This window comes from Elgaria multicarinata, chromosome 3 (assembly GCF_023053635.1).
Source record: "Elgaria multicarinata webbii isolate HBS135686 ecotype San Diego chromosome 3, rElgMul1.1.pri, whole genome shotgun sequence".
NCBI classification, from domain to species: Eukaryota; Metazoa; Chordata; class Lepidosauria; order Squamata; family Anguidae; genus Elgaria; species Elgaria multicarinata.
The window spans coordinates 40705663-40718151 of NC_086173.1; the positions used below are offsets into that span (position 1 = coordinate 40705663).

Sequence of the window (12489 nt, forward strand, 5' to 3'; positions counted from 1 at the left end):
GTTGCTATGCAATCCTAGGCATTACAAATATGTAATGCCTAGGATGCACAAATATGGCTTATTTGGGTGTATTGGCATACATACCATTGGAAATTTGTCAGCAGCTGAATTTTTAAAATACCAAAATGCAGAAGCTTTAGTTTTCAAGTGTGCTAATGTATTTACCATGGATTGTAATAAATTACTGATGGGTCTGAAGGGGAGGAGGCAGTAGGTGGCATGGAACAATTGTTTTTAAAAGTGGGATAAATTGTAGTGCAAGTGTTTCAATATGGGATGGCTGTCAAAGTAAATTGCCTGACTTTTCCAACAATCGGCACAGCCTTCTTTGTAGCCTGCTAATGTTTGAGTCGTTAGGCTGCAGCCAAACAGATAACCAAGAACACAGCAAATATTCATGGCAATTCTCAACGCTCCCAGGCATAACTTAAAATTGAGGGAAGTCTCAGCCCTTGATTATATTATTATTATTATTATTATTATTATTATTATTATTATTATTATTATTATTATTATTATTATTATTATTATTATATTGCTTTGGGTCACTGGAGGTAATACTGCCTTTGTTAATAGGGATGTGCTCCGCCTTGCCCAGAGGCGGAGTAGAAGCGAATTGGCCTGCTCCGCCTTGCCCAGAGGCGGAGTAGAAGCAGACCGGGGACCCGTAGAAGCACGGCGAAGAGAAGCGCCCATACGCAGAGCGCTTCTCTTTTTGCGGACTGATCCATTCGCCATTTTGAAAAATTTCGCCCATAGAATTGCATTGCAGAAAATAGGGGATAACTGTGTTGTTTTTTAAGCTATCTTTCTGAAACTTCTTGTGCTTGGAGAGTCGTGGCTGGGGGTCATTTTGAGCCTACTCTCAGCTCTCTGCGTGCTGCGGTTCGCTTGCTAGAATTTTTTAAAAATCGGGTAAAACAGCAGGGAAATGTACCTTTTTCGAAGGGCTGAGGGGCAGAGTAAACTCCCGGTCATGATCACATGATCCCAAAGTTGGAGGAGGGGATAGGCAAAATGGGTAACTTGGGATTCTGGGAACTTCTCTTTCTTAGTCTGAACGGACTTTTCCCAGTGTTTTTTAAAACAGTAGCCCCACCAAATGCACAAACACAACCTGAAATCATATACTAAGCCAATAATAAGAGATAGAAAACACAGCACTGCTACCCACCCTAACTCTGGGGAACAACTGAATAGATGTGGTGCAAGGGGATGAGCTCCCCTAGGCCATGTGGACGTGCCCTGTGCACTCTCCTGTCCTTGGAGGGCCATCAGAGCCCTCCGAAGGTAAATCACTGGAGAGAATGCCTATCATGAGTTGAAGTGATCGTTTGCTTCTTAAAGACTGGTACCTAGACAGGACCAGTCAAATTGGCAGATGATTCCCCCTCCCCTTGGGCACGTCCACTCCCCTCTTACTGGTAAAAGACAGATATAGCCTTTTTTAAAAAAATCATCTTGTTGTTTATTCAGCAACACTGCTTTTAATTCCACCCCTCCTTTGTTTATTTATTTATTTATTCCATTTTATATGCATTACTGGCTTTGAAACTATCCTTGGCTCACTTCCTTGTGCCCTCAGAAATGTCTGCTGCCTGCCTGCCTTCCCTCCCTCCTCCCCTGCCCACCTCGCAGGGATGGTTTTTGTGTGTCTTGCTTTGACTCAGGGGAGAAGTCCTTCCTGTGCTCAAGTTCCAAATCAATTTTTCAAGTGTGGAAGAAGATTCATATTTAGGTTTATCTCTAATTCCCAATTCATGGCATGTTGGGATTTCCTTTGAAATGGGCCCATTGAGCTATGTGCAGATACTGGGGTGTCCGACTTTTATAAATTCCCCAAAAATCCGGGGATGATGGGATTGGCTTGAAACTTGGCGTCCATGTGGACACATGGGTAAGCTGTCATGGGACCAAAGGTGAGGTTTCTGACATGCAAATTGACGTAGTTGTAAAATGGGACTTGATTTGGGGTGAGTTAAAAGGTTAGAGCCCCGCCAAAAATCAGGGGATGATGGGATTTCCTTGAGTCTTGGCGTGCATGTGTATCCCTGGATAAGCTATCATGGTGCCGAGTTTGAGGTTTCTAACATGCAAATTGACGGAGGTATTGAAAGGGGTGTGAATGGGGTGCCCGATTTTCAAAAATTCCCCTAACATCAGGAGATGATGGGATTGGCTTGAAACTTGGTGTCCATGTGGACACATGGATAAGCTATCATGGTAGCGATTTTGAGGTTTCTACCGTGAAAATTGACGGAGCTATCGAAAGGGGTGTGAATTGGGGTTATGGGTGGTGCATTAGAGGTTAGAGCCCCGCCAAAAATCAGGGGATGATGGGATTGCCTTGAGTCTTGGTGTGCATGTGTATCCCTGGATAAGCTATCATGGTGCCGAGTTTGAGGTTTCTAACGTGCAAATTGACGGAGCTATCGAAAGGGGTGTGAATGGGGTGCCCGATTTTCAAAAATTCCCCCAAAATCAGGGGATGATGGGATTGGCTTGAAACTTGGCGTGCATGTGTATACCTCCATGAGGTGTCATGGTGCCAAACTTGAGGTTTCTAACTTTAACAGAAAAAAAGTTGTATACTTTTTTAGCTTTCAATGCAAGCCTATGGGGGGAAAAAACAGAGCTCCAATCCGGATCCGCAGCGGAGCGGAGCGGACATAGGCAGACCGGGGGCAGAGCAAAGCGGCCTGATCCACAAATCGTGGATCTGGAAGAGAAGCGGAGCGAGGGGTCCGTGCAAACCCCTATTTGTTAATGCATATTCGGCAGACCTGTCTTATAGGGCTGGGGAGGGTAGATCCTCTTTCAGCCAGAGGGCTGAATTCAATTTCAGAGAAGCTCGGGGACGGGTGGGGGGGGGGGGGACGGGACTGCATTCCAGTGGTGGGTGGGGCTGAAGGCAAAAGGGGCGGGGCTAAAATACAATAATAATAATAATACCAGCCTGTTTTAGCTTAATGCTCTTATTTCCAGTAATAAAGCTGGGAAATCACCAAATAATCAGTGGTTAGGAGGAGGTGGGTGGGACCACCTATGGGATCCCAGGAAGGCTGTATTGGGACCTTGGGCCTAAGGTTCCCCACCTGTTCTCTAGGGGTGGCACCTAGACACATTGGGCCTGTTCAGACAACACGTAAGTCATGGTTAGGCTGCTAACCCTTTTGCGGCAAAGGGTTAGTGACCAAGTTTAAACTGTAGTTATGTAGCCAACATGGTTAGGAATGATTCACACGACATGCTAAGCCATAATGTTTAGCTCCAAATGCTTAACCACCATGGCTTAGTGAGTTGTCTAAACAAGGGTCAGAATATGGAAAACAAGTGCTTCTTCATTCGGCAACAAGCCTTTCCAATAGTTTTAAGTGCCACCTTCTGGGGCCATGGCACTTGCCTTGACTAGATTATGTGCTGATGCTGGGCCTCAAATTCAGAATCGCTTTTTTACATCACGGAATAAACATCTGGAACGAGGCAGCATGGTTTTGATCAGTGACAACAGTTTCTATGGAGCCCTGACACCTCTGTTCTTAGGTGTTCACCACTGTTTTGAGGCCTGCCATGAACTCTAGCATAAGAGAACCCATGCCGTCTCCTTCAGAACCCTCATATGTTCCATAACAGTAAGCAACCACATGATGGTCTTCTGGAGAATCTGCAGGAACCAAAGATAAACACACAGACATCACTTGGGGAAGTAGTGAAATAAACTGGCTGGAGGAAAATATTTTTAAAACAAGTTTGGCTAAGACAGAACCATATTACCAACCATCCTGTCCTAATAGCTATTGTCGTCTGTCAATGATCCCAGTTTCCCTGAGCTACTTCAGATTAAATTTTTACAGCTTCATTCCTATGAATATTTCCTGAACATATGCATGTTCAGATTTACATTTACAAGACTATCTGAACCAAATAGTTGGCAAGTAGCGCACTCAACCAGCTCTACTTCCTGGAGTTTTCACTCCCTCTAATAGCAAACTCAGGTGTTGGTCAGTGCCAACAGGATTGTAGCCAAAACAGGGCCACTGAGAAATGAAAGGGAGGTCTCAGAAGGCTTGAGGAATCCCAAAGTTTGCAGAAGTAAAAAAAAAAAACCTCTAGGAAAAAGACCCCAAGCTACCGCTTGATGATGATGATGAAAATAACAGCAGCAGTCCAATAAGCATGCTTGGTAGCTACAGACCACTGAATATTTGGGTTTAGGAATGGAAAACAGAGGGATGGGAGTGGCTGGCTGGGCCTATGAACAAGAGCACTCCATGCTGCAACACTTTGTTGCAGTCCCCACTTCGGCCCTTGTATTTCAGAATGTTTTCTAGACTGTGTACCATTTCAGGGTTCTTTTCTGCTTGTTCTTTTGCAGACTACGTTTTCTCATTTTATAGCCACTGCGTTAGAGGTTGCTTCGAGGACTCTGTTGTGAAAATTTAGCTCTACTTGCATTCTGATTCAGATGGAACATTGCTACAGGGGGTGGTGGTTGGTTGCGAGACACACCTGTTTGTAGTTTAGTTCTTGCGGTATGAATGCCCTGTGAGAAGCTGCAAAGATTTCATCTAGTGGCTCCTTCATATGGATTGCCCAACCTCCTCCATACCAGTGCTGCCATCGTCTTCTCTCTTTGATGGTTATATGCTACTTCCAGTATCAATATGCTACACCAGTTGTTGGGGAACACAAGAGGGAGGGTGCACTCATGTCCTGCTTGTGGGTTTCCCAGGGGCATCTGGTTGGCCACTGTGTGAAAAGAATGCTGGACTAGATGGACCCTTGGTCTGATCCTGCAGGGCTCTGCTGATGTTCTTAGGAATCATATGAAGGCACACAATGCACACCCACCATTTAGGAATTGCTGCAGAGGAATTAACCTACTATTCTTTAAAACAGTATAATTCTTTTCTCCCATTATTTCCTGCAATGTGGTTGCTTCTACCACCTCTGTATACACGCTTGATCAGGAGAAGGACCTGAACTCCCAATATTCCAGCATACTGGCATTTTTGCCCAACTAGTCTTTCTGCTGGGGTTCTCCACAAGTTGAACATCCCTGAGAGCTACCTTACCAGTACTATCCCAGAGGCTGATGCAGATGCAAACACATGTGTAAGACATGCTTCCCTTTTAGTGTCCCCCTTTTATTCAACCCGCCACTCAGAAGGTTGAAGCCCGATCCCCTGTGGCAAGGAGGGCTCAGACAGATGCCACAAATTGTACTGACACCCAAAAGACAATGTTTTCGCGACTACAGAGGACATTGTTTCTTCAGGTCTCTTGGAAAGGAGGCACGAAGATTACTGGGTTGGGGGCAAGGTTCCAGTAAAAGAATATATTAAAAACAGACCAATTGTGCCAATTTTACCACCACCACAACCACCACCTTGCTTAGACGTGTCCTTCTAGAGATCTTCCCCCATGCCAATGCCAACTGTCCGAGGTTAGGGGAACATGATCAACCATTAAAGTTCAGGTCCAGTTTCTGCCCGGGCATCTAGCTTGACCAGGTCATTGTGTCAAAGGCTGCCGTCTCCAGCGGCTCAGCGTCAGCCACAACGGCATCTTCTCCGTTGGCCTCTATGCATTTCTCCACTGCCTTCAAGGTGATCTGTAACCTCCTGTCCAGTGCCAAGAGGTGGGATTCTGTGAGCACAGGGATGAGGCGGTCCTGAAGCAAGGACTCCCGCATGATGTCGCTGAGCTTGTAGTCTGGCTGAGCTAAGAGCTGTAGCCGTAATAATGTCGTCTTCTTTATTCTGGAAGAGGGAGGGAAAACAGATTTGTGTCAAGCTCTTTATGCAGGCAGGCAAGCAAGCCAGTGTCACATAGATTAACCCCATCCCATTGAGTTGGCTCCACGCTGCCGCTTGCATAAGGAATTGGCAGATCAGATCTTAGCTCCTGATCATGTTTAAAATACAACAATACTGCATGAACAAATAAAATGATGAAGTTGCCCAAATACTTTGCTAGCATTATAGACTAGCAGAGGAAGTAGGTGGGAAGATGTAGTTGTGAGGTACATAGTAAACCCCAGTGGGATTCAATCAAAGGAAAATCCACTTATTTGGGGTGACTTCCTACATGCTCTTGAAGTCTACATTCCAATGAAGAGCTATGTACCTCACATTATTCCTGCACCCTCTTTCAACTATTCTTTGCAGAATGTGTGTTGCTGCCCTTGCAGCATCACATAATATGTGTTTTCATTTGTCCAAATAGCAGTCTAATTACATTAGTCACTTCCTCTAATACTAAACTCAGATGGTAAGTGCCAAGAGAAATTGAGGCCAAACAAGAACACAAAGGTTTTCAGAAGTACAAAAAAAATGTTTAAACATGCATCTAAGAGGGCAACCTGGGGGCTGCCTATACGTCTTCTAAGCTCCGCAGTGGTGTTGGGTCAGTTATAAGACGCAGCCACTGACTCACAGCCACCATGAGGCTTTTTGTCAAAGCTGCGTGGTAAAAAAGTATGGAACTTACCCTGACTTTTTTCTTCAAAGCAATGTCACCACAGCCCTTCTGCTGAAGGGGGGGGGGGGGATGGTGACCCCTGATTGGTTGCCAGAAGCCAGGCAGAGGGCAGAGTTGTGTCAATTAAATTCGCTGATGCTGCGTTAATTCACTACAATTTATATCTGAAATTGTACATTTGTGGAGGGAGCTTTTATCCTTTATTTTGCTGATGTACAGCTGTGTATCTCCAGTTTATAAAAACAGAGATCTGCTGCGTTCCCTGGCAGTTTGCTCTAATGGAGTGGAATTGGGGTGGGGGGGTGCTCTCATAGGGAGAGCATCCTCCCCCCCCCCATTTCAGCAGTCAGGGGATGTAGCAGATCTCTGTTTTAATAAAACAGAGATCCACAGCTGTGCATCAGCAAAGTAAAGGATAAAAGCTCCCTCCACAAATGTGAAGATCCTCCCTTCAGATCCTGCCCTGGTCAACTTTGGATTTTTGCTTCTTCTCAGATCAGTGGGTATAATGAGGGAAGGGGTGGGAGCTTTTACTCCCCCACTCCCAAAGTATGTTTTTCCAGGCATTGAAAATCCGGGTTTTAGGGACAGCCAACTCTGCCGTATAACACTGATGGAGCAGAGCCAATTTCATCAGACTGCCATGAATAAAAGCAATGCACTTTCCTCCTGTGCTCAATAAGATGAAGCCCAGGTGGTGGTGGTGGCCATGCCCTGCTTGAACTCCTTACAGCTGAAGGAGGATGTGGTTGGCTGATAGGAATATTGGCCAGGCATTGATATTTCTGACATAGTTAGACTGCTGGTTCATCTAGCTTAGTATTGTCGACACTGACAGACAGCCTCTTTCCAAGGTCTGAGGCAGGGACCTTTCCAAGTACTACTGCAACCCAACACCCTTCGAAGTGGAGGATGAAGGGAACTGAAACCAAGACCTTCCATATACAGTGTGTGTACGTTACGACTGAGCTACAACCCCTCCCTGTCTGCCAGCCACATGCTCTTCATTTGTAACCTATACACAACCAGATCCCTAACATCTGGAATTAGGAGGAATTTCTCAGCAAGCTTAAGTCCCAACAGCTCTATTATTAAAAGTGAAGCACTTTGTATCTCCATCCAGCTTTCAGGAGTAGCTAAGCTTTGCTATCGAGTTATGAAATTGACTAGACCAGACTGCAAAGTTTCTGGTCTAGTCAATTTTATTCCTATAGAAAACTTTTTAGAAGTCCCTGTTCTTACATATCAGGCACCTGGCAGAGTTAGAAAGATATTATTGCACTCATTTCCTTTTTCTCTTTGAAGTACTACATGGATAATCATCCATTTTTTACATGCTAAAAATAATACATTTTTAAACAAATTCCAGACATACTCCAGGCATATGTGTGGATGGTATTGCAGCAGTATTGGCCACACATCTGAATTTAGCAATTCTAGGGTACGGCTTGCAAAGCTGTAAAATCAATTTGACCAGAGACTGTCACAGGTCACCAAATCCAACACGTGGGACTGTAGGCAATGCCAGTTAGCAATATGACATTTAGGTCTCTGAAAAACTATCATCTGGACGGAGCCTGGAAGTAATCAGACTAGACAGGGAGATACGTGGTTTGAAATTACTATATTTCATGACATAAATAATCCTGACCAAATCAAAGTTCTTTTGACTTCTGAGCCTTTAGCACAGAGAGAATCTGTGGTCCTCCAGATGTTGTTGGACTCCATGTCCCATCAGCAACAGCCATCGTGGTCAATGGTCAGGGATGACAGGAGCTGTAATCCAGCAACATCTGGGAAGCCTTCGGTTCCTCACCACTGTTTCTGCACATGCCACATGTGCCTTAAAGACAGCCATCTAGAAACATGACTGTTTATAGATGTGCATACTCTGAGTGGTGATCCCAATGGATTTACATAGCTGTAGGTCCTTCACCAGAGAATAAAGTTGGGAGCCACCAGTCCTTCCTATTTATAGTAGGTTGTGGTTGTACAGATTGCCCTATGGGTAAGGTGACCATACGAAAAGGAGGACAGGGCTCCTGTCTCTTTAACAGTTGTATAGAAAAGGGAATTTCAGCAGGTGTCATTTGTATGTATGCAGCACCTGGTGAAATTCCCTCTTCATCACAACAGTTAAAGCTGCAAGAGCCCTGCCCTCTTTTGTGTCTGGTCACTCTAGCTATACTCTAGCTATACTTGAGGGACCAAATACAAACGAGAGCAGGGCTCCTGCAGCTTTAACTGTTGTGATGAAGAGGGAATTTCACCAAATGGCACCTAATGAAACTCCCTTTTCTACGCAACTGTTAAAGATACAGGAGCCCTGTCCTCCTTTTCATATGGTCACCCTGCCTATGGGCCAACACTAAGCCACCTCTTCCCTCACCCAAAGCAATGTTTCAAGATGTGTGTGGGTTTTTTGTTTAATGGATTGGCTACTTGTTTAATTGGAAAAGCGTGCCTGGTGCCTGTTTTTTTTTTTTAATCCAAAAACTTTCCTGAAGGGGAGTGGGGACCCATTCTGGATTTGCAGCCAGAGAAAGGGAAGCAGTACTAACCCTGCAACAGACATAACTGTAGAAGGTATCGACATCTGTGAACGCCCTCGGAGGTTTTCTCTGGAAATGCAAAAATGGAAACTGAACCCTATGCCTAAATTCCAGATACATGAGAGTCTGTGTTACTTTCCCTATTTGCTAGGGATAAAACACATGGTGCTTGCTGTATTAATGCAGGATGTTGCTGCAGGCCACACCCTGTCTACATCTAAAATACTGATTCAGTAAAAGTTTCTGGCGGGCTAAGAGGTGGTTATTTCAAGTTAGGTATGAGCAACAGCCAATTTAAATCACAGAGCACTGGAGTTCATTGAAGGGATTTATTGGCAACTGTATAATTATCAACTAGAAGTCTTGCAAGGTGTGAATGATGGCTTTTGAAATCTGACCTCGAGGCTCAATGGAGCTGTATGGCTGGAGACCGTGCTTTTGACATCAGATAGCACAGAAATACAGAGGGGACACGATGAAAATGGTTAGATGGATGGAGGAACCTGGAGGATGAATAACCCTTTGCTACAGCTCTTTTAAAGGCCCAGCTCTTGATTTATATGAATTAATAAAGGAGTAGCAGGAGAGGATGCAGGCAGTAAGATTTATGAGCATCTCCCTAAACGCTGCGGGGTGGGGGACACCATTGTAATGGATGATGTTCAGGTTTCTCACTCCCTTTAGAAGCCAATAAAGTCTGGACGTTCTTGACAGGGATCAAAAGAAATGCCTCTATTTCCTTAAGTGATGATAAATGGCAGGTTCGAAGGGGAATGATGTGCATGCAGTAGCGCCTCTCAATCTTGAAGCTTGCATGCAACGAGGTTTTGGCTCTGGCCTGCTTTAGGAACAATCCAGAAAAACAGAATTATGCTGTCAAGTCTGCCAAGCATTTGAAAAATGACCTGAACTCTCAAATAGAGCAGTGGGTGTGAGTGGGGTGATCGGAGACTCTCAGGTCCTACCATGGTCATTCATGGGCATAGGCGTACACAAGGGGTGTGCCTAGGCACACCCTAATGTGTCAAGCAATAAGTGCTGAATTGAGGTGGCCATTGAGTAGGGATCCCAAAGGGGATCCAGATGCAGTGGGAATGGTTCTCTGGCTGCCCTCCAGCTGCTCTGCTCCAGCCACCCCTGACAGCATGCTGTTACTCCGGGCCGCAAGAGTGAAAAGGAATCACTGTGCTGGGAGCCACACCTCAAAGAGGCCAGGAGGAGGGTCCCCAAAGGGAGGACTTTGGGGAGCTGCCACAGGCTGAAACTGATTGGATATCTTGGATGGCAGAGATGTCTCACTCCAGCACCCTCAGGGGAATCAAGCGCTCACTTGCTTGTTATGGCCCAGGGAGCTCTCATTTAGCCTTTCCATAGAATCAAATTAACTCCGGATGACAAGTACTTACATGCAACATTGTTCAAGTGGAGCCAGGATGGAGATCTCATCATGGGAATGTTTCCCAAAGCTATAAGTGCAACAGACAAACATGTCAAAAAGTACCAATGAAAATTTGTGCCCAAACTGGTTTTAGAGGATGCGTTTCAGATAGAGTGCTTATCACAAGAGGGCGGTCAGTGGGATGTAACATTCATCCTATATGGCTTGGTATTCATTGGGTTTGTTCTTTGTACCTTACAAGGCAGGCACAAAGCAGAGGAGAACCACCAAACTGAAAGCAAACCAGTCCTGCCTCCTTTCCCACTCCCTCCCTATGCAATCCAGATTTCAGACCATACCAGGTTACAGGTAGAAGACAGATGCTTTGCGCTTCAAATCATAGCTCAAGGTGACAATGCCCTCCACCTACCACTAGGCACCCTCTAGACATTTTGAACTTCAACTCCCATCAGCACCTGCTGTGGGAGGAAATTGGATTTGAAAGTCAGCAAAATCTACCTAGTGAATCTGCCATCCCAAGGACATCTAGCACAACGTTTATGGTATTGTCATAAGCTTCAGAAGTTCCAGATGCCCTAAGCCAGCCCTTCCCAACCTGGTGCATCTAGATGTTTTGGATGACAATTCCCAGCATTTCTGATCATTGATTGTGCTGGCTGGGGCTGATAGGAGCTGAAGTCCAAAACATCTGGATGGCATCAGGTTAGAGAACGCTGCCTTAAAAGAAAGGGATAACCTGTACCTGACTGTGTATATGACAGACCTGACCTCAGTGGAGGGCAACTATGGGCCAAATTACCCTCGATATTTGAGATCTGTGATTGGATGTCCTGTCCCTTTAAATTCTTTTAGAAGCAGCTTTTAAAAATTCTTTTAGAAGCAGCTTTTAAAAATTCTTTTAGAAGCAACTACACCCCCCCTTCCTGAACTGGATCCAGTCAGTGGTCCTGGCAGAGGGGGCTTATCATCTCTCCCATTTTCCTGATATAGACCCACCTCCCTAAGCTGCTGTTTATTTATTTATTTAGAGTATTTTTATCCCGCACCTCAGCCAAAAGGCTCTCAGAGCGGCTTACAATGTATCAATAAAGAAGACAGTTGCCCTGTTAGGAGACCCAGATGTTTTCCCTAAAGGGCAAATAGCAATTGAGGAGGGAGATTGTCATGGGGAAAAGACCCCCCCCCCCGAGTTCAGCAGTCCCCAGCCAATTTGAAGCTCCCTGGGCTTGTTTTCCAAAGACATTGAAAAGAAATGGGAGATCCAGCCATGGCTCTCCAACGCCTCCCATTCTGCCCCAAGGTTTTTTAATGGAAAGCACAGGAGAATATAAGGCCAGCTATTATATTACCTGAATCCTCCTCATTTATGGAAAGCTCATAATTGAGAGTTTACCTTGCTAATTGAGAGATTGCCTGCCATATTCAGCCCTAAGCCAAGGCAAAGATATATATATATATATATATATATATATATATATATATATATATCAGAGACTTCGGAATATAACAACACAGCATTCGCGTTCAAATTAGCTTCTTGGTTTGCTGGGCAAAATAAACAGATAAAAGTTTGTAGCAGCTTGTGGACTCGGAACTAGTGAATTGTCATGAAGGAGTGCGTAAATAAATGCTAGTAATAGGAACATTTGTATCTCGCCAAGATCTGTGCATGAGTTCTCTTGAGGCATAGGATTCCCTTTGTGCATTCAATATGTTGCCAGGCTGGGCTTTTTCTTCCCAATATGTCTGAGGTTGAATTTACAGTACACTACAAACTTACAGTGTTTTTATAGCTGTTAAGCTCCCCTGGCTTCACCACAAAATCCTGTGAACCGTAGCTCAATGAGCTGACCCAAAATTTCCCAACAGAGGCTTTTACTGGCCCACTAGCACCACATTTCCTGGAGAGAACAGTTAAGTCCCTTGAGGTCCAACACAGACTTTACTCCAACACTCTCTGATGCTTACCTAAGACATACAGATTTCCATTAGAATTTCAATAGGACCTGTAACCCAAGTCAGCAAGTATCTCAATTACCCTACTTGCATGGGGCA

The 12489-nt window shown here is 44.8% G+C and overlaps 1 protein-coding gene across 1 annotated transcript in view; it reads right to left on the reverse strand.

Annotated features, from left to right (window-relative positions):
• Nucleotides 1-4781: 4781 nt before the first annotated feature.
• Nucleotides 4782-12489, reverse strand: part of FAM20A (FAM20A golgi associated secretory pathway pseudokinase) — a 49497-nt gene continuing 41789 nt past the window's right edge. The window contains exons 10-11 of the mRNA XM_063120056.1: nt 10442-10501; nt 4782-5762 (exon numbers count right to left, since the gene is read on the reverse strand). Of these exons, the coding sequence (XP_062976126.1) occupies nt 5501-5762; nt 10442-10501 (322 nt within the window). The 3' untranslated portion in view covers nt 4782-5500. The remainder of the gene's footprint in view (nt 5763-10441; nt 10502-12489) is intronic.